The sequence below is a fragment of the Chelon labrosus genome (assembly GCF_963514085.1).
Source record: "Chelon labrosus genome assembly, chromosome: 14".
NCBI lineage: Eukaryota > Metazoa > Chordata > Actinopteri > Mugiliformes > Mugilidae > Chelon > Chelon labrosus.
This window is the reverse complement of record NC_140347.1, coordinates 8884361-8909278: the sequence shown is the minus strand read 5'-3', so window position 1 is coordinate 8909278 and position 24918 is coordinate 8884361. Positions and strand designations below refer to the sequence as shown.

At 40.0% G+C, this 24918-nt stretch overlaps 1 protein-coding gene across 1 annotated transcript; it reads left to right on the top strand.

Moving 5' to 3' along the window:
- Positions 1–2852: 2852 nt before the first annotated feature.
- Positions 2853–24147, top strand: adgrf8 (adhesion G protein-coupled receptor F8). Its single transcript, XM_084560599.1, has 38 exons — positions 2853–3239; positions 3353–3523; positions 4626–4667; positions 4785–4949; positions 5091–5261; positions 5746–5787; positions 5905–6069; positions 6211–6381; positions 7416–7457; positions 7575–7739; positions 7881–8051; positions 9093–9134; positions 9252–9416; positions 9558–9728; positions 10770–10811; positions 10929–11093; positions 11235–11405; positions 11889–11930; positions 12048–12212; positions 12354–12524; positions 12991–13122; positions 13239–13403; positions 13564–13734; positions 14081–14119; positions 15500–15892; positions 17500–17606; positions 17690–17751; positions 17858–17997; positions 18080–18292; positions 18536–18748; positions 18855–18995; positions 19086–19264; positions 20122–20286; positions 20394–21797; positions 21892–21933; positions 22529–22600; positions 22803–22869; positions 22950–24147. Exons 1-38 carry the CDS (start codon positions 3083–3085, stop codon positions 23021–23023), a joined length of 6375 nt encoding a protein of 2124 aa, XP_084416725.1. The 5' UTR covers positions 2853–3082; the 3' UTR covers positions 23024–24147.
- Positions 24148–24918: the final 771 nt, after the last annotated feature.

Genomic DNA, 24918 nt, shown 5'->3' with positions numbered 1-24918 from the left:
TATTATTCCCAGTGAATACAGATGTATATATTCCTTGTTACTGATATTAATTACTATTGGCTGCCCGAGAGCAATAGGCATTATAGACTGCGACAAACTGTTCTTCCTCTCTACTCAACGTAAGCCCTGTAACAGACAAAATTAGCTGGTGAACATAGTTGGCTGCAGAAGTGCCAGAAGTTTTTCTCAGGGTTGGTGAAGACCAAAGCAGAGCTAAAAGGAGAATGAGTACTATACTTTAATTCATCCGATGGGGTGGTCCACTAATTTGTTCTAAGAGATGGCTGTTCTTAAAAGATAACTCAGAATTTTACACAAGGCCTTAAATATTTAACTGTGTTAAGCCATTCGCAATTAACTGGACAATATATTTTCAAAGAGGGACACACATATCCTCTTTAAAACGTATTGACAGACCAGTAGTATGTGGCAGTATTACCGAGATGGCAGCTTGTTTTTGCTGACAAAACTAAAGCAAAGATATAAAGACATAATTATCAGCCACAACATTAAAATCACTGACAGGAGAAGTAAAAAACATTGACCATCTTGTGACAGTTCAGTGTTCTGCTGGGAAACTTTTGGATCTGGCATTCATTGATGTGGATGTTACTTAGACATGTAGCACCCACCTACGCCAGACCAGACACCCCCAACCCATAGCAATGACACTCCTTGATGGCAGCAGCCATCCCCAGCAGGATGCAGCCCAAAAACGCTTTAGGAACAACTGACAAAAACATGAAGAACAGCACAAGGTGTTGACCTGGCCTCCAAATTCACTAGATCCCAAACTGATCAAGTATCTTTGGGATGATCCAGAGAGGCCCCTCCCCTCAAAGCCCCTCCCCTCAAAAAAAATCATTATCCCTCACTGTTCTTCAACAACATGCTCAATGAGGTATCTGCTAAAAACAGTTAACAGTTAAATAAATGTGTGAATTGTCTAATTGTCTTACAGAGCTGCTAACTCCGGTTCAGTATGAAGTTGAAGTGGAGCTCAATCTGACAGATATCGCAGCACTGGACAACCTTAGGAGCCTGCTGAACAATAGCAGCCTTTCTCTGGCCTTGGGACCCACAATAAATGTCACACACATTGACATTACCACAGGTGAGAATGGATCCGCTGCTTCCTCTGAAAACATCATTAGTGTGTCATGCTTCTCAAGCTTTTTCTCACGCCTGGTTCATTTCATAAAGTCAACTCCTCATTATTTACCGTGATTCTTCAGATGTCATGTTTGCTGTTGTCTTTCCTGCTAAAAATTTCCCTGTGAGGTCATATTACAGTCACTTAAGTGAGATCTCTAGAGGAAGTGATACTGCTGATTAAGTCAAGCACAGGCTCCATTCAGCTATGACTTTAATGGTTTTTACACATTATAATGACTACTCTGGACGCCTTGTGTGTGTGTGTATGAAAGCCTAAGTGTTCAGAGTTAGATTTTCATGCCCCCTGGAGTGGAACAACAGCGACAAATTCACCTTTTAGTTTCACCTCACTGCTTATTTAAGACTGTTGCCAAATACAAAAAGTATTTCCTTAACCGCAGGGCTTGTACAGGTCTTTGGAAAATATGCTATTTCCGCTCCAAAAGAAGTATGCAATTAAGATGAGGGTAAACATGGTAATTGTTATTTCTCTATAGATAAGAACAGTGAGTGTTGAAGTTAAGTCGTGAAATTCGAGTAGCTATGAGATGATTAATGGGAGAAGAAAAATAATACGAATCTGTCTTTTTGACCTTTCTCAAACTGACCTTTTGTTGTTTTTGGTTTTCTGATCCGCCCCATTGAATTTGAAACACAGCAGCTTGGTGGTTGCAGTAGAAAGTCCAAATTCCAAATTGTGTACACATACCAAATACGCGTGAATTGCACTGTACGCCAATGAGTTCCTCCTGAGCTTGCTGGCGTACAGTGGAGTATCACTGATTGATCTAGCGCCATTTAAATTGCCGTCAATTAGTTTTCAGCCTTGTGTGCAACAAACAAGCTGGATATTTGTCTGAACGCCACTTCTACTCACACTTTTGTGCTATTACTTCTTTAGTGTGCACCCTAAACGGCACCAGCTCCCAGTGCAGATGTGAAGATCAGTACGTTTGGTCGTTGGAAACCTGCATTACATATGGAGCCTGCGATGAGATCATTGACGGCACTTGCAGATGCATCAACAGTATTCCATCCAATGGGCAGTACTGCCAGCCAAGGACAGGTTATAATGCTAACTTTCTATTTGTTATGTCAACAGCATCTTGATGGGTTTAGTGTAGATGAAGAATCCTGTATCTTTAAAGGCGCTTCTCATTTCTTCGCTTGCTAGAAGCTGTATGAATATGTAGCCGAAGTTTAAACCGGCATTTGCAGCAAAATAATGCCGAAAACTTGTCAATTAATATAGCCTCTTTTTCACCAGTTCCTTCAGTTGTTTTTGAGTACGAGCTTACAATTGAGGTTTACACAAACGGAACGGATCAACTGAGGAACACCATAAAAAATTTCACTTTCCCCGTCCAAATCACCCCTCAAGTAAACATCTCAGAGGCTGCTGTCACCACAGGTAGGGACACACATTTCGGCTGCCAACTTTTGAAATTTGTTATGTCATTGTGAACCTTTTCCTAAGAGAAGATGTGTTGTTGATTTTAAAGTTTGCACGCAAGAAAGCAATGGGTTCCAGTGCCGCTGTGAAGATGAATACCTTTGGCCATGTGACAAGTGTGTCACCTATGGGAAATGTAATGCAGGCAACACATGCGTGTGCATCAATGCTATTCCTGCAGATGGACAGTACTGTCAGTCTGTACAGCAAAGTAGGTATTTTTGAAAGTCATTCAGCACCTGATATACATTTTAACAATATCATTGTTTGAACCGGATCCTTCTTTGTGTTATCCTGTTTACAGACATAACCGCGTGTCCTCCAACAACAACTCCACCACCAGCAGGTAAAGATGTGAAAAATGCTTGACACATGAATGGGAATCATGTTGACCTGAAACCAAGTTGATAACCCCAGCCCTTTTCTTTCTTTTTTTTACATGATCACCTAATTTGGGCCACCAACTGTTGTTAAATGTTCCGTACAGTTACCTATGAATACCTGGTTTCTGTTGAGCTGAACACGACAGGTGTCACAGAGATTGATCTTCTGAGGACCATTCTGAGCAACACGAGTTACCCAATCACCATCGACCGCCAAATACAACTCACTGAAATCAACATTACTACAGGTGTGAATAACGATTGTATACATACTTTAACAGTTGAATAATACAGTGGTTCTGATATTTTTTCAGTAACTTGGCATGTTGCTCTGATCTTGCTTCTTGATGTCTTTTTCCAGCGTGTCTTCCAAGCGGTGACGGCTTCCAGTGCATATGTGAAGATCAGTATCGTTGGCCGTGTGACCAGTGTCTACGCTATGGACCCTGTGACAACATCACTGACAACACATGTGGATGTATCAATGCCATCCCTCCTGAGGGACAATACTGCCAGTCTGAGTTTCAGCACAGTGAGTTCACTTTAGTGACTATTTCATTGACACCAGTGTCAGATGTGTCATGTTGTGAAAGCCTTGTAACAACACATGATTTCCCAATATCTGAGTTGGGGTTTCCCATATAATGTTAAGACTATGGCAGCCTGCCAGGGTCTTACTCTGCCATGGTCTTATAATGAATTGGAAATACAACTGTGCTTGCGTTGTCTTTCCTATTGCTGTTAAAAAACCCCAGACCCTCCACACACACTGGTCGCTCACCTGCTCTGTACTGAATTTTACCTGACGGAGAAAACGCCTCAGACAACTCACGTTGCATGAGAAGCTATTTGCGTTGTTCACTGACGTTACCACTATTGTTTACAACCCTGTTGATTTTTTTGGCCCATTGAGATTTACAATTATTTTAAGAGAGCTGGTCAAAACCCAGAGAAAGCGACTGTAGACGTACCGTGAACTAGCTTAACTTTATAAGCGCTAGGGAACAAAGTCACAACTGCTTACTTTGAATTAGATTTATTCGCTGATACTTCATTTAATTTTACATATATTTGTCCATAGAATACCACGTCTCAACAGCATTATGTTTAGTATTCCTGTGTATGAACTGCACAGACTGCTGTTGTTTGTTGCTAAACCCAACGTCCGCATTATTACTATAATTTAAAGACTGACTGATACAGTTCGGATAGCATCATAATAATGGGCTTTTATTCAGACAGTAGAACCCCCTCACCCCCAAAAAAGAAAACAATTGCCAGGGTCTCACAAAATCTTGATATACTGAGATAACTGAGAATATTCACATAATTTATCTGAAGCTGTTGATAAATGACATAACTGACTTATCACTCCTGGCTTTGGAGCTGTTGAGCTCACATCAGTCAGAGAGAAGCTGTAGGAAACAGCACCATCTGCTGTTGAGAATGCATGGTTACATTTAATTGACTTTTTCCTTTTTCAAATAGAATTCCCAGAAAGATAAAGTGAGTTATATTGAGGCTAGATCAGTGTGTAGCTGATACTGTAGGTGCTGTTGTATCTTAGAGGTGTCAGTGTCTATATTTGTGTTTTTGTATTCAGTATCTACTCTTCTCTTTCTCCTTTATTACAGACTTTACAACATGTCCTACTCCTTCACCGCCAACAACACCAAGTAAGACTAAAGGAGAATATTAACATGTGACAGCACAGGAACATCACAAAGTACATGTTTGAAGAGATATACTTTAATTACTGTAGTTTAAATTATACATTTCCTCTTTGATTTCAGATTCTACAGTTTCTCCAGTTGTTTATGAATACCTGATTTCCATTGAGCTGAACACCACAGATATTTCAGTCATAAATAGACTGAGGTTCCTGCTGAACGGCATCACTTTCCCCTTCCCGATCCCCAACAGCCAGATACAACTGAGAGATGTCAACATTACTACAGGTAAGAACTCTGAGTGAGTCAGTCGGATCAAACTCTCAGTTTTCAAATGTATCTGCCATAAATCACTTCTGTCAGTGCATTGCTAAAACAAAATAAGATGTCCCTGTAGACCATCTTGATGTTCTCTCCATCTGTGTCCAGTGTGTCTTCCAAGCCGTGACGGCTTCCAGTGCAGATGTGAGGATCAGTATCGTTGGCCGTGTGACCATTGTCTACTCTATGGACCCTGTGACAACATCACTGACAACACATGTGGATGTATCAATGCCATCCCTCCTGAGGGACAATACTGCCAGTCTGAGTTTCAGCACAGTGAGTTCACTTTAGTAACTATCACATTGACACCAGTGTCAGATGTGTCATATTGTGACTTCCCAATATCTGAGTATTTCAACCAAAGATCAGGACTCACCTGAGTCTCTTCAAGACATTCCAGCTCTCATCCAGAAGGCTTCTTCACTTCTAAATGAAAGTGAAATAAGTCCAGCTGCTTAATTTGAAATACTTGATATACCATTAGTTGGATGACTGAAAATATTCACAGACACTGTTTCAGCATTAAACAAGTAAAGAGAGAAACTGTAGGAAACAGCACCATCTGCTGTTGAGAATGCATGATTACATTTAATTGACTTATTTCTTTTTCAAATAGAATTCCCAGAAAGATAAAGTGAGTTATATTGAGGCTAGAACAGTGTGTAGCTGATACTGTAGGTGCTGTGGTATTATCTAGAGGTATCAGTGTCTATATTTTTGTTTATTCAGTGTCTACTCTTCTCTTTCTCCTTTATTACAGACTTTACAACATGTCCTACTCCTTCAACACCAGCACCACCAAGTAAGACCAAAGGAGAATATTAACATGTGACAGCACAGGAACATCACACAGTACATGTTTGAAGAGATATACTTTAATTACTGTAGTCTAAATTATGCATTTCCTCTTTGATTTCAGATTCTACAGTTTCTCCAGTTGTTTACTTATACCTGATTTCCATTGAGCTGAACACCACAGATATTTCAGTCATAAATAGACTGAGGTTCCTGCTGAACAGCATCACTTTCCCCTTCCCCATCCCCAACAGCCAGATTCAACTGAGAGATGTCAACATTACTACAGGTAAGAACTCTGAGTGAGTCAGTCAAATCAAATCCTCAGTTTTCAAATGTATCTGCCATAAATCACTTCTGTCAGTGCATTGCTAAAACAAAATAAGATGTCTCTTTAGACCATCTTGATGTTCTCTCCATCTGTGTCCAGTGTGTCTTCCAAGCGGTGACGGCTTCCAGTGCATATGTGAGGATCAGTATCGTTGGCCGTGTGACCAGTGTCTACGCTATGGACCCTGTGACAACATCACTGACAACACATGTGGATGTATCAATGCCATCCCTCCTGAGGGACAATACTGCCAGTCTGAGTTTCAGCACAGTGAGTTCACTGTAGTGACTATCTCACTGACACCAGTGTCACATGTGTCGTATTGTGAAAGCCTTGTAACAACACATGGTTTCCCAATATCTGAGTTGGGGTTTCCCATATAATGTTAAGACTATGGCAGCCTGCCAGGGTCTTACTCTGCCATGGTCTTATAATGAATTGGAAATACAACTGTGCTTGCGTTGTTTTTTTCTATTGCTGTTAAAAAACCCAGACCCTCCACACACACTGGTCGCTCACCTGCTCTGTACTGAATTTTACCTGACGGAGAAAACGCCTCAGACAACTCATGTTGCATGAGAAGCTATTTGCGTTGTTCACTGACGTTACCGCTATTGTTTACAACCCTGTTGATTTTTTTGGCCCATTGAGATTTACAATTATTTTAAGAGAGCTGGTCAAAACCCAGAGAAAGCGACTGTAGACGTACCGTGAACTAGCTTAACTTTATAAGCGCTAGCGAACAAAGTCACAACTGCTTACTTTGAATTAGATTTATTCGCTGATACTTCATTTAATTTTACATACATTTGTCCATAGAATACCACGTCTCAACAGCATTATGTTTAGTATTCCTGTGTATGAACTGCACAGACTGCTGTTGTTTGTTGCTAAATCCAACGTCTGCATTATTATGATGGGCTTTTATTCAGACAGTAGAACCCCCCCACCCCCCCACCCAAAAAGAAAAAAATTGCCAGAGTCTCCTGAAATCTTGATATACTGAGATGAATCTGCTGATAAATGACATAACTGACTTATCACTCCTGGCTTTGGAGCTGTTGAGCTCACATCAGTCAGAGAGAAACTGTAGGAAACAGCACCATCTGCTGTTGAGAATGCATGATTACATTTAATTGACTTTTTCCTTTTTCAAATAGAATTCCCAGAAAGATAAAGTGAGTTATATTGAGGCTAGATCAGTGTGTAGCTGATACTGTAGGTGCTGTGGTATTATCTAGAGGTATCAGTGTCTATATTTTTGTTTATTCAGTATCTACTCTTCTCTTTCTCCTTTATTACAGACTTTACAACATGTCCTACTCCTTCAACACCAGCACCACCAAGTAAGACTAAAGGAGAATATTAACATGTGACAGCACAGGAACATCACACAGTACATGTTTGAAGAGATATACTTTAATTACTGTAGTCTAAATTATGCATTTCCTCTTTGATTTCAGATTCTACAGTTTCTCCAGTTGTTTATGAATACCTGATTTCCATTGAGCTGAACACCACAGATATTTCAGTCATAAATAGACTGAGGTTCCTGCTGAACAGCATCACTTTCCCCTTCCCCATCCCCAACAGCCAGATTCAACTGAGAGATGTCAACATTACTACAGGTAAGAACTCTGAGTGAGTCAGTCAAATCAAATCCTCAGTTTTCAAATGTATCTACCATATATCATTTCTGTCAGTGCATTGCTAAAACAAAATAAGATGTCCCTGTAGACCATCTTGATGTTCTCTCCATCTGTGTCCAGTGTGTCTTCCAAGCGGTGACGGCTTCCAGTGCATATGTGAGGATCAGTATCGTTGGCCGTGTGACCAGTGTCTACGCTATGGACCCTGTGACAACATCACTGACAACACATGTGGATGTATCAATGCCATCCCTCCTGAGGGACAATACTGCCAGTCTGAGTTTCAGCACAGTGAGTTCACTTAGTGACTATCTCACTGACACCAGTGTCACATGTGTCGTATTGTGAAAGCCTTGTAACAACACATGGTTTCCCAATATCTGAGTTTGGGTTTCCCATATAATGTTAAGACTATGGCAGCCTGCCAGGGTCTTACTCTGCCATGGTCTCATAATGAATTGGAAATACAACTGTGCTTGCGTTGTTTTTTTCTATTGCTGTTAAAAAACCCAGACCCTCCACACACACTGGTCGCTCACCTGCTCTGTACTGAATTTTACCTGACGGAGAAAACGCCTCAGACAACTCATGTTGCGTGAGAAGCTATTTGCGTTGTTCACTGACGTTACCGCTATTGTTTACAACCCTGTTGATTTTTTTGGCCCATTGAGATTTACAATTATTTTAAGAGAGCTGGTCAAAACCCAGAGAAAGCGACTGTAGACGTACCGTGAACTAGCTTAACTTTATAAGCGCTAGCGAACAAAGTCACAACTGCTTACTTTGAATTAGATTTATTCGCTGATACTTCATTTAATTTTACATACATTTGTCCATAGAATACCACGTCTCAACAGCATTATGTTTAGTATTCCTGTGTATGAACTGCACAGGCTGCTGTTGTTTGTTGCTAAATCCAACGTCTGCATTATTATGATGGGCTTTTATTCAGACAGTAGAACCCCCCCACCCCCCCACCCCCCCACCCAAAAAGAAAAAAATTGCCAGAGTCTCCTGAAATCTTGATATACTGAGATGAATCTGCTGATAAATGACATAACTGACTTATCACTCCTGGCTTTGGAGCTGTTGAGCTCACATCAGTCAGAGAGAAACTGTAGGAAACAGCACCATCTGCTGTTGAGAATGCATGGTTACATTTAATTGACTTTTTCCTTTTTCAAATAGAATTCCCAGAAAGATAAAGTGAGTTATATAGAGGCTAGAACAGTGTGTAGCTGATACTGTAGGTGCTGTGGTATTATCTAGAGGTATCAGTGTCTATATTTTTGTTTATTCAGTATCTACTCTTCTCTTTCTCCTTTATTACAGACTTTACAACATGTCCTACTCCTTCAACACCAGCACCACCAAGTAAGACTAAAGGAGAATATTAACATGTGACAGCACAGGAACATCACACAGTACATGTTTGAAGAGATATACTTTAATTACTGTAGTCTAAATTATGCATTTCCTCTTTGATTTCAGATTCTACAGTTTCTCCAGTTGTTTATGAATACCTGATTTCCATTGAGCTGAACACCACAGATATTTCAGTCATAAATAGACTGAAGTTCCTGCTGAACAGCATCACTTTCCCCTTCCCCATCCCCAACAGCCAGATTCAACTGAGAGATGTCAACATTACTACAGGTAAGAACTCTGAGTGAGTCAGTCAAATCAAATCCTCAGTTTTCAAATGTATCTACCATATATCATTTCTGTCAGTGCATTGCTAAAACAAAATAAGATGTCCCTGTAGACCATCTTGATGTTCTCTCCATCTGTGTCCAGTGTGTCTTCCAAGCGGTGACGGCTTCCAGTGCATATGTGAGGATCAGTATCGTTGGCCGTGTGACCAGTGTCTACGCTATGGACCCTGTGACAACATCACTGACAACACATGTGGATGTATCAATGCCATCCCTCCTGAGGGACAATACTGCCAGTCTGAGTTTCAGCACAGTGAGTTCACTTTAGTGACTATCTCACTGACACCAGTGTCACATGTGTCGTATTGTGAAAGCCTTGTAACAACACATGGTTTCCCAATATCTGAGTTTGGGTTTCCCATATAATGTTAAGACTATGGCAGCCTGCCAGGGTCTTACTCTGCCATGGTCTCATAATGAATTGGAAATACAACTGTGCTTGCGTTGTTTTTTTCTATTGCTGTTAAAAAACCCAGACCCTCCACACACACTGGTCGCTCACCTGCTCTGTACTGAATTTTACCTGACGGAGAAAACGCCTCAGACAACTCATGTTGCATGAGAAGCTATTTGCGTTGTTCACTGACGTTACCGCTATTGTTTACAACCCTGTTGATTTTTTTGGCCCATTGAGATTTACAATTATTTTAAGAGAGCTGGTCAAAACCCAGAGAAAGCGACTGTAGACGTACCGTGAACTAGCTTAACTTTATAAGCGCTAGCGAACAAAGTCACAACTGCTTACTTTGAATTATTGAATTAGATTTATTCGCTGATACTTCATTTAATTTTACATACATTTGTCCATAGAATACCACGTCTCAACAGCATTATGTTTAGTATTCCTGTGTATGAACTGCACAGACTGCTGTTGTTTGTTGCTAAACCCAACGTCCGCATTATTACGATGGGCTTTTATTCAGACAGTAGAACCCCCCCATCCACCCCCACCCAAAAAGAAAAAAATTGCCAGAGCTCATGAAATCTTGATATGCTGAGATGAAGCTGCTGATAAATGACATAACTGACTTATCACTCCTGGCTTTGGAGCTGTTGAGCTCACATCAGTCAGAGAGAAACTGTAGGAAACAGCACCATCTGCTGTTGAGAATGCATGATTACATTTAATTGACATTTCTTTTTCAAATAGAATTCCCAGAAAGATAAAGTGAGTTATATTGAGGCTAGAACAGTGTGTAGCTGATACTGTAGTTGCTGTGGTATTATCTAGAGGTATCAGTGTCTATATTTTTGTTTATTCAGTATCTACTCTTCTCTTTCTCCTTTATTACAGACTTTACAACATGTCCTACTCCTTCAACACCAGCACCACCAAGTAAGACTAAAGGAGAATATTAACATGTGACAGCACAGGAACATCACACAGTACATGTTTGAAGAGATATACTTTAATTACTGTAGTCTAAATTATGCATTTCCTCTTTGATTTCAGATTCTACAGTTTCTCCAGTTGTTTATGAATACCTGATTTCCATTGAGCTGAACACCACAGATATTTCAGTCATAAATAGACTGAAGTTCCTGCTGAACAGCATCACTTTCCCCTTCCCCATCCCCAACAGCCAGATTCAACTGAGAGATGTCAACATTACTACAGGTAAGAACTCTGAGTGAGTCAGTCAAATCAAATCCTCCGTTTTCAAATGTATCTGCCATAAATCACTTCTGTCAGTGCATTGCTAAAACAAAATAAGATGTCTCTGTAGACCATCTTGATGTTCTCTCCATCTGTGTCCAGTGTGTCTTCCAAGCGGTGACGGCTTCCAGTGCATATGTGAGGATCAGTATCGTTGGCCGTGTGACCAGTGTCTACGCTATGGACCCTGTGACAACATCACTGACAACACATGTGGCTGTATCAATGCCATCCCTCCTGAGGGACAATACTGCCAGTCTGAGTTTCGGCACAGTGAGTTCACTTTAGTAACTATCACATTGACACCAGTGTCACATGTGTCATATTGTGATTTTCCAATATCTGAGTATTTCAACCAAAGAACAGGACGCACCTGAGTCTCTTCAAGATATTCCAGCTCTCATCCAAAAGGCTTCTTCACTTTTAAATGAAAGTGAAATAAGTCCAGCTGCTTAATTTGAAACATTTGATATACCATTAGTTGGATGACTAAAAATATTCACAGACACTGTTTTAGCATCAAACAAGTAAAGAGAGAAACTGCAGGAAACAGCACCATCTGCTGTTGAGAATGCATGGTTACATTTAATTGACTTTTTTCCTTTTTCAAATAGAATTCCCAGAAAGATAAAGTGAGTTATATTGAGGCTAGATCAGTGTGTAGCTGATACTGTAGGTGCTGTTGTATCTTAGAGGTGTCAGTGTCTATATTTGTGTTTATTCAGTATCTACTCTTCTCTTTCTCCTTTATTACAGACTTTACAACATGTCCTACTCCTTCACCACCAACAACACCAAGTAAGACTGAAGGAGAATATTAACATATGACAGCACAGGAACATCACACAGTACATGTTTGAAGTGATATGCTGTAACTACTGTAGTCTAAATTGGGCATTTCCTCTTTGATTTCAGATTCTACAGTTTCTCCAGTTGTTTATGAATACCTGATTTCCATTGAGCTGAACACCACAGATATTTCAGTCATAAATAGACTGAGGTTCCTGCTGAACGGCATCACTTTCCCCTTCCCCATCCCCAACAGCCAGATACAACTGAGAGATGTCAACATTACTACAGGTAAGAACTCTGAGTGTGTCAATCAAATCAAATCCTTAGTTTTCAAATGTATCTGCCATAAATCACTTCTGTCAGTGCATTGCTAAAACAAAATAAGATGTCCCTGTAGACCATCTTGATGTTCTCTCCATCTGTGTCCAGTGTGTCTTCCAAGCGGTGACAGCTTCCAGTGCAGATGTGAGGATCAGTATCGTTGGCCGTGTGACCAGTGTCTACTCTATGGACCCTGTGACAACATCACTGACAACACATGTGGATGTATCAATGCCATCCCTCCTGAGGGACAATACTGCCAGTCTGAGTTTCAGCACAGTGAGTTCACACTGACACCAGTGTCAGATGTGTCATATTGTGATTTTCCAATATCTGAGTATTTCAACCACAGAACAGGACTCACCTGAGTCTCTTCAAAACATCCCAGCTCTCATCCAAAAGGCTTCTTCACTTTTAAATGAAAGTGAAACAAGTCCAGATGTTTATTTGAAACACTTGATATACCATTAGTTGGATGACTGAAAATATTCACAGACACTGTTTTAGCATCAAACAAATAAAGAGAGAAACTGTAGGAAACAGCACCATCTGCTGTTGAGAATGCATGATTACATTTAATTGACTTTTTTCTTTTTCAAATAGAATTCCCAGAGAGATAAAGTGAGTTATATTGAGGCTAGATCAGTGTGTAGCTGATACTGTAGGTGCTGTTGTATCTTAGATGTGTCAGTGTCTATATTTGTGTTTATTCAGTGTCTACTCTTCTCTTTCTCCTTTATTACAGACTTTACAACATGTCCTACTCCTTCACTACCACCACCAACAACAACAACAACACCACCAACAACACCACCAACAACAACGCCAGCAACAACAACAACACCAGAAACAACAACAACAACAACAACAACACCAAGTAAGACTGAAAGATAATATTAACATGTGACAGCACAGGAACATCACACAGTACATGTTTGAAGTGATATCTGTAATTACTGTAGTCTAAATTATGCATTTCCTCTTTGATTTCAGCTCCTCCAACACCTCCAGTTGTTTACTTATACCTGATTTCCATTGAGCTGAACACCACAGATATTTCAGTCATAAATAGACTGAGGTTCCTGCTGAACAGCATCACTTTCCCCTTCCCCATCCCCAACAGCCAGATTCAACTGAGAGATGTCAACATTACTACAGGTAAGAACTCTGAGTGAGTCAGTCAAATCAAATCCTCAGTTTTTAAATGTATCTGCCATATATCATTTGAGATTGGAAAGTTAATTTCTGTCAGTGCATTGCTAAAACAAAATAAGATGTCCCTGTAGACCATCTTGATGTTCTCTCCATCTGTGTCCAGTGTGTCTTCCAAGCGTTGACGGCTTCCAGTGCAGATGTGAGGATCAATATCGTTGGCCATGTGACCAGTGTCAACGCTATGGACCCTGTGACAACATCACTGACAACACATGTGGATGTATCAATGCCATTCCTCCCGAGGGACAATACTGCCAGTCTGAGTTTCAGCACAGTGAGTTCACTTTAGTAACTATCACATTGACACCAGTGTCAGATGTGTCATATTGTGAAAGCCTTGCAGCAGCACATGGTTTTTCCAGTTGAGGTCTCTAATTTTGAAGAAGCTATTTGGATGCATGGTGAAACTGCTGGATGGAATTCTAGACGTCCAGTTGCCTTGTTCACAGCTTGTGTTTTTTGGCCATACCATGACCTGGATGACTGGATGACTTTTAGGCTGACAATTAGTCTTTAACAATGTTGATCCAAAGTTTGGTGTCATGAGTGTGAGTGCTGTGGCATTATCTTTATATCTGTATTTATTCTGCAGCAAATCTTCTCTGTTGTTTTTTTTACAGCCTTTACAGCATGTCTTCTTCCTCCAACACCACCAACAAGTAAGACTGAAATATAACAACCAAAGCTGATGATCTTATGAATAACTGTAATACTTAATCACACAAGTAAATAACTTCACAACGACCATTATAGCCATAACACATAAATGGGTGGTTTTTTAGTAATACACGGAAAAGCACACACAGTCATTCCAAAATTTGAAGTGAAGAAAAAAAAGTTTGCATAATGTTTTGAAAGTCCAATACATTTTCAAATTTGTCACTATTCTCCCAGTGCATTAGTTGTTTTTCAGGATTTCAAATTTAGTAACTGCTGGTCTGAAAACTGCTGCTCATATGTTTTTTCAGATGTTTTGAAATCTTGAAAGTGGAGTTTTGATTGATACTTTGAATGGTTGAATATATCTATTTGGTTTTCACTATTCTTCAAGAGCTCACTTTTAAGTCTATAGTACAAGTCCTGTCTTTATTTGCCCCGTGGTAGCTTAACAATGTTTTTATTTCTTGGTGAAATTTCGACACATACACCGATCAGCCACAACATTAAAACTACTGACAGGAGAACTAAATTACATTGACCATCTTGTGAAAACTGGATGTTACTTAGACATGTAGCCACCCACCTAGATCAGACCAGGTACCCCCTCCCAGCCCATAGCAATGACACTCCTTGATGGCTGCAGCCATCCCCAGCAGGATGCAGCCTGACACAGGCACACACACAAAAACGCTTTCGGAACATTGTTGAATAATTTTGCATTTTGTAGTGTTTTTACTACAACAGTGACAGATTTGATGGACAAGTCTGAAAATGAAAACACTGAGATTTGAGTTTGACACTTTCCAAATATTATGCAAGCACAAAAACTAAGGTAGTACAAACATTTGACATAGTTTTGTATTATGGCATGACACTAATCCCAGAGTTATACATTCTCTGCAATTAGTTTTCATTTGTTAGTGTTTACTGTTAGTAAAGTAATATAAAATGATTGTTCAAAGTTTCTAACACTTAAAAGTACTTTTTTCACTATCTGATGTAGGCTAACCCTAACCCTAGAATATTAAATGAGGTTGTGTTGGCACAGTCCAAGTCCGCCACAGTTTTAAAACTGTATGTAAATTGTAATATTGGGGGGGCATGTTCATTTTCATTAGCTATGTAAAGAGTTTGGTCAGAATACTGGAGAAAGGGCGACACCCAGAATATTTTGCGAATGTAAACCGTGAGACCTTTGTGAACTATTTGCTCTAGTTATATTTCTGCGATGATACAGATTTGTGCCTGAGTAACCAACTGGAAAGTCAACCTTAGACATAGCTTGAAAAGGGCCTTCGACAGGTTTCTCATGTTTAAAATTATTTGAAGCATTCTCTCTACTTCACATTGTAAATTTGTTTGAAATGTTGTATTTTCAGCTAATGTCACCTCAACACCATCTCCACCAGTACCCCCTACAACTACTACCACTGTACCCCCCACAACTACTACCACTGTACCCCCCACAACTACTACCACTGTACCCCCCACAACTACTACCGCTTCCCCCAACACAACTACTACCACTATACCCACAACAATTACTACCACTATACACCCAACGACTACTACTGCTTTCCCCAACACCACTACTACCACTATACCCCCAACGACTACTACTGCTTTCCCCAACACCACTACTACCACTGTACCCCCAGCGACTCCTACCGCTGTCCCCAACACGACTACGACCACTGTCCCCACCATGACCACAACCACTACCGCTGTCACCACCAGAACCACTACAGTGATTCCTACCACCGGACCTCCAGGTACTGTTATCCTGTCTTATGGGTACAGCTTGTCTTATATCATGTATTTTAAACTCTACAGCTAACAAAAACATTTACCTGATTTATGTCCTTGAGCATGATGTCCTTGAAACTCAAACTTACATCCCTTTGTATAAAATGGGCTGACAACATAAAATTTCACAATTTATAACTTTTTAATAACAATAATTTTAATAATGGTGTACTTCAGACACAGCAGTTAGACTTTTGAGTATAGCAACTGCTGCACCTGCTGTTGACAATGCTAGTTAACTGGATAAAAAGAAATAGTGCTGCACTGTAAACCCATCAAATACACTGCCTGGTCAAAAAAAAGTTGCCACCAAAACAAAAGGTCACACACACTAATGTTTCGTTGGACCTCCTTCAGCTTTGATTACAGCACACATTCACTGTGGCATTGTTTCAATAAGCTTCTCCAATGTCACCAGATTTATTTCCATCCAGTGTTGCATTCATTTTTCACCAACATCTTGTATTGATGATGGGAGAGTCTGACCACTGCACAAAACCTTCTCCAGCACATCCCAAAGATTCTCAATGGGGTTAAGGTCTAGACTCTGTGGTGGCCAATCCATGTGTGAAAATGATGTCTCATGCTCCCTGAACCACTCTTTCACAATCTGAGCCCCATGAATCCTGACATTGTCATCTTGGAATATGCCCGTGCCATCAGGGAAGAAAAAATCGATTGATGGAATAACCTGGTCATTCAGTATATTCAGGTAGTCAGCTGACCTCATTCTTTGGGCAACATAATGTTGCTGAACCTAGACCTGAGCAACAGCAGCAACCCCAGATCATAGCACTGCCCCCACAGGCTTGTACAGTAGACACTAGGCATGATGGGTGCATCACTTCATCTGCCTCTCTTCTTACCCTGATGCCCCCATCACTCTGGAACAGGGTAAATCTGGACTCATCAGACCACATGACCTTCTTCCATTGCTCCAGAGTCCAATCTTTATGCTCCCTAGCAAATTGAAGCCTTTTTTCCAGTTAGCCTCACTGATTAGTGGTTTTCTTAAGGCTACACAACTGTTCAGTCCCAGTCCCTTGAGTTCCCTTCACATTGTACGTGTGGAAATGCTCTTACTTTCACTATTAAACATAGCCCTGAGTTCTACTGTGGTTTTTCGTCCATTTGATTTCACCGAACGTTTAAGTGATCACCGATCACGATCAATCGGGATTTTTTTCCGACCACATTTCTTCCTGGAAGACGATGGTTCCCCACTATCCTTCCAGTTTTTAATAATGTGTTGGACAGTTCTTCACCCAGTTTTAGTAGTTTCTAGAATCTCCTTAGATGTTTTTTCTGCTTGATGCATGCCAATGATTTCACCCTTCTCAAACAGACTAACATCTTTTCCACGACCACAGGATGTGTCTTTAGACATGGTTGTTTAAGAAATGAGAAGCTACTCATTGCATCAGTTGGGGTTAAATAACTTGTTGCCAGCTAAAGTAGAAAATTATTACACTTGTCACAATGAGTTATGCCTGTGTGATGCATTTTTGGAGTAACTTTTCATTGTTGTGATAATGTTTTCATATTTTTTGTGTTTTTATGTTTTAATATACAGAAATTAATGTGACACTAACAGTCACATTAGACACGACCTTCGAAGCAGACTTCAGTGACAACACCAGTCCAAGATTCAGAGAGTTTGCAGGAGAGATTAATGCGGTGGTAAGTGCACCGTTAACACCATATCCAATTCTCATTCTTACCTTTTTGTGTTCTAAGGCTGACAAACCATATTTTCCTCATAGTTAGAGGCCCAGTATACCGATACAGTCGAAGCGATTGTGAGAGCTTTTGTTACGGGATTCAGGTATAGTAATTCTTACATTAACAACAAACACACCAACCAAAAACAAAGAAGGAGAAGCCGGGATTCATAATTCATTCCTCATCACAACTGTTGTTTGTTCTTACAGACCAGGAAGCGTTATAGTAGACTTTGTTGTTCAGACAACACAGCTGGAAGCCAGTGAACTTGATAGAGCAAACCAAAACCTTCCAGAAGCCATTAGCGGGATTGCTCCTGTCATTGGCTCAGTCAGTGCAATGTTTGACAGTAAGTTGAAAACGGTTAGTTCATTCATTTTTGTTGTCAAAAACTGTGATAGTATTCTGATCTGACTTTTACTTTCTCCAAGGTCAAAATCGAATCGGCCTTCCAGGCATCACTTATACTGGTCAGTCCATGGTGCTGTCATGTGGCCCTCCTCCTCCTCAAATTAACCTGGGAGAAATTTCTGGTTCGACATGGAAACTCAGAGGAGAGGAAATTATGTCCAGAAGGTTTACAAAGGTATCTTCAGGCACTCGTTCCACGCTCAGGGTTTCTAATGTCATTCTTGCTGATATTGGTAAGTCCTTTTTACCTTCGTTTGTTAGTAAGAAATCACTAATCAAGAAATGAGTTTAAACCTAGTTTCTGTATTTTACTTTATTTTGCATTTTACAATTGTGAATTAAAGTCATGCATTGCAAGTCTGGGATCAGAATCATGTGAAACTCTTTTAAATTTACTTTTGAAGCTCTTTATATTTTCTTCATCTTTGGTTTAGAGTGTAACAATACAATCAGTAATACCTACTTCTTTCCCAAAGGACCTTACGAATGCATTCTGAGGGGCACAGGCCTTGATTTCCGCCAGAGGGGTGATGTGACAAATACTATAGTCAGACCAGCTCCCAATGTGCGACTACAGGAGGAAGTGACCGTTGACTGCAACAGTAATGTGGGACGGGCAGAACTTGAGTGCTGTGTGCAGTTGTCATACACAGTCAATTGGTTTGAAGGGGGAACACCATTAACATCGAGTAAGTATGGACTGAAGTTGGAAGGTCATCAGCCTCAATCTTGCCATGCTCATAAGTTATGTCCATTTGTTAACAATTTTTAATTAACAACATTAAATGTTCACAGCTCCTGGTGACACATCAGACTGCATCCAGTATGATTTTGAAGCAGACTGCTCTGGATCACTGGCATCCAGAGTGTTCACATGTATTGTTGAAAATCCAAATGGTTTTCAAAGGACAACTACAGTGACTCTTTTCAGAGGAGGTACGAGCAATGTTTTGAAATGTAACCATGCTGTACTATTCATTTGCTGTTACACTTTCCTTTTGACTAATTGATTATTTCACTCTGAAGCTGCTGACTGTGATGCGCCACCCTACGGTCAAGGACAAGTAGGTGACCGGGCGAGTGTCTTGTGTCCTGAAGGTCAAATGGGGACCAGAACTGCAGAATGTCAGGCAACGAGAGAATGGAGACTTGTGGTAGACTCCTGCATTTTAACAGAAATCAATGAATTAGTAACAGAATCACAGGTAAGCGATTCAACGATGCAACAAACTATTCTGTGTATTCTGTGTATGGGGGTGGTGGAGCTTTCCTAATTGAGAGTCCAACAACATTTGTACTGTGTTATTCAGCTACTCTTTTCTGTCTTCCACATTACACACATTACATCATTTTAGTTGATATTTTTCATGATAATTGTATTGTGATGTGCAGGAATCGTGATTTAAATTGTCAGTTAATGCTCTTTAGCACAAACAAAGAGTAACATGTCAGCAAATCAAGTAGTTGTTCGCAGAAGGGTTTCTTGTGTGCTAACATTAGCCTAAGAGTCAGCCGCTCACTGTAATCTCACTTTAACTCTCTGAGTATACATTATCTGAGTATTTATTAAATACAGATCACAGTTTTATTCAGCAAGGAAACAGTGTCTGGTGAAGGAATAACATGCTAACATACTTTCGAATATCTGCACTCCATTTGTTAGACTCAGAATGTGGATAACTCTAATTTACGGACCTAAAACACATTCTTTAGGCATTCTGGTGACCTAGTCTTGACCTCATTGAGCATAACTTGTGCTTTAAACACACTGTCATTCTTCATTTTCTGCTATGGACCTTTGTTGTACGTCATTTCACCCAAGCATACTGTAGGATCAGTATTGTGGATTTAGTTTACCAATAACTGTCTCAACACACAAAAGGCTGGTCTCAAATCTACCCCTTGGCCAAAGGATGTGCTGTTTCACCTTAACCAGCACATCTTTTGGCCTTTTTTGCACTTTTGTACAGTTTTTTGGGGCACAACCAGTGTTTTTTTCATCTGTGAATTCTATAGCTCTGAATTTTTTTTGATATCTGTTTTCATTGTTTCTTTTATTCAGTTTCTGGTTGCGGCTACCGTGCCCCAATTTGTGGAAGATCTAAATAGCACTGTCCAAGGTGCAGCAAATCAAGTTTCACAGTCACCTGGAACAATAGAGGCTATTGTTAATATCCTAAATACAGTTGCCAATGTTTCCAATATTGTCGATGAAGAAATCATGCGGGTAAGTCAAGCCTTCCATTTTGTATCCTCCTAGTAAAGAATTTATAATAATTGCAAGAAATGTACTTGTGGTTGTAACCTTACAATGAAATATCTCTTTATCTGCAGGATATACTCGGCACCGTTGATGTTATCGTTGGTGACGATGCAAGAGAGTCCTGGGCGTTTCTGAATGAAGATGAAGCTCGCAATTCCAGCTCAGAGTTACTGGGTTCAATGGAGACATTCTCCAGTAGGCTGGATGGGAATTTTGCAATCGATACTCGACGGATCCGGCTCAGGAGAACCCCATTCAACAACAATTTCATATCAAATGACACCAACTCCAGCTTTGCCATAGAAATTCCAGACACAGATATTTCCGGTACCTTTATCACAACCATCTCCTTCCTCACTCTTAATAATGTTATGCCAGTGAGGGACTCCGGCTTCAACGTCAGTCTCTTCAACAGTACCAGCAATGAAACTGTTGACGATGTTGTCGTCAATGCTGCTGTGGTGCTCGTCAGATTAAATGCGACAATCAATAATGTCACTCTGAGCTACAACAAGCTGAACGAATCCCTGGCACTGGACCCACAGTGCGTCTTCTGGAATTTTACACTTTTTGATGAGCTCGGTGCTTGGGATGAGGAAGGCTGTACTTTTGTTTCTGACATAGATGACATAGTAACCTGCAACTGCAACCACCTCACATCCTTCTCAATTCTGATGGCAACTGGCATCCCCGAAGACATCAGGATACTCCTGGATGTGATCACCTATGTAGGAGTAGGGATCTCTTTGGCAAGCTTAGTGATATGTCTCATTATTGAAGCAGTTGTTTGGAAAGCTTTGACAAGAAATAGTACTTCCTTCATGCGCCACGTTGCCATCGTTAACACTGCTTTGTCTCTGCTGATCGCTGACATCTGTTTCATCATCGGCGCCTCAATCGCTGATAACCCAGCGGAAAACCCAGATTCAGACTTTATTGTTCCAGTTGGCCCGTGCAGCACGGCAACATTTTTCATGCACTTTTTCTACCTTGCCCTCTTCTTTTGGATGCTTGTGTCAGGACTTCTGCTCTTTTACCGGACAGTCATGGTCTTCTCCCACATGTCCAAATCAACCATGCTGGCCATCGGCTTTACTTTAGGATACATCTGCCCTCTCATTATAGCTGTGGTCACTGTTGCGTCCACAGCGCCGGGACGTGGATACATAAGGAGAGACAATGCTTGCTGGCTGAACTGGATTGAAACCATGGCCCTGCTGGCCATGGTGATACCTGCCCTGACCATTGTTTTCATCAACATTTTGATCGTAATCGTGGTCTTGTTCAAAATGCTAAGGAGAGGAGTGGGAGACGCTTCCCAACCAGATGAAAAGCATACCCTGGTGGTCCTTATAAGATGTGTGGCCATTTTGACTCCTTTATTTGGACTGACCTGGTCTTTGGGAGTAGGAACCATGATATCAGCAGAAAATCGAGGAATCCATATTGCCTTTGCATTCTTCAACTCACTACAGGTATTTGCACTCATGGACATATACGGCAGTAATTTAATTCTTAGAAGGCTTTAATTTTGTGTAACGACACTTGTGTTTATCTGATTTTCCTCAGGGCTTCTTCATTTTAGTGTTTGGGACACTATTTGATTCAAAGGTATGTTGACTTCTGAGCCCAACACTGTTACTGTTGCATGTTTTTGTTTTTCTTATCGGAGAATGAGTCTGGTAACACACCATTTGGATTTCATTATGGGTTGTCAGGAAAAAATACTTCTTTACGGAACTGGACAGTCCTACAACCAATCACAGCCATTATGTTGAAAACTAATTCAACTCAGCGATGCTAATATGTTGTGTATTACTACGTTCCACCGTTGCATAAACCCCACCCAAATGATATGATTGGCCTGGCAGATCTGCTAGAGCATAATCGGTTCTCAATGGAGCGACTCCCCCAAAACTTTGCTTGGTGCTGACTTATTTAACTATAGCAATACGTACGATTTTCAAAGGTCCAGTATGAAGTAAGCTGCAAAGTACAGTAAAACGTAATGATAAGGATTCAACAGAAAATCCAAAGGCAGAATTGTATTTGCCATTCAAGTGTCTGTGCCCTACGTACAGAACCAGAGACAAGAGGCCGTTAGCTCAACTTAGCATAGCAACTGAAGGGGGTTGTGTCCAATATTTAAACTCTACTTTTAAATTGTGAGTCTTGGTAAATGTTTGCCAAATGTTTGTGTCTGTAGATTCGTGCTATCCTCGGAAAGAAAATACCTGCAGTAAGCTCCGGCTCCGGCTCCGGCCCCAATCAAACAAGAGTAAGTGATTGTTGTTATTCTTCCTCTTCCTTATTTATATATTTTAAGATATAGCAAAACCTTTACATTCACCTAGTTAAAATTGTGTAGGTTCTCTTTGTACAATTAACAAACCTGTATATAGCCAGTACTTCTTACTGGCTGAAAATACAAATCATTTCCCACACTCGGTTTAACCCAAACTTGTACCTGTCTGATGTAGAGCACAAGTGGAGGCGTTTCCTCTTCTGGTGGAACGAATTTGATCGATCGACTCCGTGGAAGAAGACGTAAGTCGTTTAATATTTAGCAGCTTTCCTGTTTATTTGAATCAGTTGACAACATTGAGAATTTGCTGTTTTTCTTTCAGATGTCTATCACGTATCGGCGACTACAAACACAAACAGCAACAGTAATTCCTCAGAATCATATGCGAACATCTAAATCAGTGCAACAATCTGTAAATATGAGGTTAATCTCGTAAAGGATCTATTTATTTTACAATAAGTGCAACCCAACAGTGGGAGAATAAGTGCAATATAGCTTAGATGTCAAGTTCAGTGACGATGTTATGAAGGAAACAGTGACATGATATTTTTGCCACGAGCTTTTATATGAAGCAGCTATTACATTACTGGCTCACTCGTAGTTTTCTGAATCAATGCCAACAAATGTTTAACAAAAAACTCAAAATGTACTTGTCATACATTACACACAGTTTAAAGCTGAAGATGTGATTTTAAACTGCACTTAAGACATGTTGTGAAACAGGCTCTATTTAATCAAACTGTTCTTTGTGTTTACTTTACCACATTCAATTTGTTCAAAACAAAAACATCTATTTTAATTCAAAAAAACTGAGTCATACATTTTTTGATAAACTGTATATGTATGCACTATTATCTGCTATCTGGTAGGTGGTTAGTGAGCCCTTGTACACCCAATAAATGAGATTTCTTTTTGTAAATGATTTGTGTGTGTGGTGTGTGGAGTTCATCGAGTTATCACTGCGGGGCAGAATTTTTTCATATCATTTTTTTTTTTTTTAAACTATGAATAAAAGTACATAACAGGCACTTGCTAAATTTACTAACTTTAATTTGTGTCATAATTACAAGTTGCTTATATCTACTGCTGTAATGTAGACAATAAGGTGGTGTCAACATATAATGTCCTTTGCTGAAACGATGAATGATTAAATGTACCTTTTAGTACTAAGTGTTTTACCTTCAGCCTTCAGACTGATAAATCTCTCATTAGATTAAATCACTGAAGCCTACTAGAGCATAGTACTCAGAGTCACAGTAGAGGCAGAATATTAAATTTAACATTATTTTATGAGCAAGACAATAAGCAACATACAGTATATCATCCGAATAAAAGTCTGATTTCTGGTTTTGTAATGTAAATTAAAGGAATTAACCTGTGTTCTGTCAACGTTTCATCAGTATTTGACTCAATATTAGTCTTACGTAATTCATAGCACGTCTTCTCAAACAAACTCTTCAAGTCCACATGCCTTTTTTTAAACTCTAAAAGGCGACCCATCAGCCAATCAGACAATAGTATTCCTCGTTGCCAGGCGAAATAGCAGCGCCGTAACCACGCCTTCCACAAATGCGCGCGAATGCTGCGATTGCGTCAGATTGGAGCCGGAAGTGGAAGCCCGCCATCAGGTAAACATTTCATCACATTTTTATTTTAATTTTTTTACAATAGCTGCTTATTAAAGTCGAGGAACTACGCAGGATGTTTGCTCTATGGATAATTTTTTACCATAATTAGCTAATAAATGCAGACAATGACGAGTGCTGTTCAAGGGGACACTTTTGGACAAATGTCTTTTTTTCTAGTTGTCTTTTTTTTTTTTTTTTTTTTTTTGTCCTGAGAGTCATGAATAAAACTATTTATCTGGTTTGAAGGATTAGCTTAATATACTAATACATTATCTTCAAGCACACTTCACCCTCGCCCCCCTAAATAAATAAATAAAGCTCACTCCAAGCTAAGTTCAAATCTTGAGAGCCCTGATCTTCTGAGACATTTTGGCTAATGTTCTAAGGCCAAGTTAGTTTGTCTTGTAAACGCAGGTGAAATTAGCTAACGTCCTTACCACTAGCGGCTATTTATAAGACGTTGTGTACACTGACTGTATGTGAAAACAGGCCTAGGTTAGTACTTTTATGTCTTCCATCCTGAACTAAATAGTCTTGAACGTGAGAACACTTTTTAAAACCACCACTCACCAACAATAACAGTAAGTCAGCGAGCAGCATACTGATTTTATTATTAGACTATTATTGTTCGTGGGGTGAGTTGTAGGCTAGCCCACGGCTAAG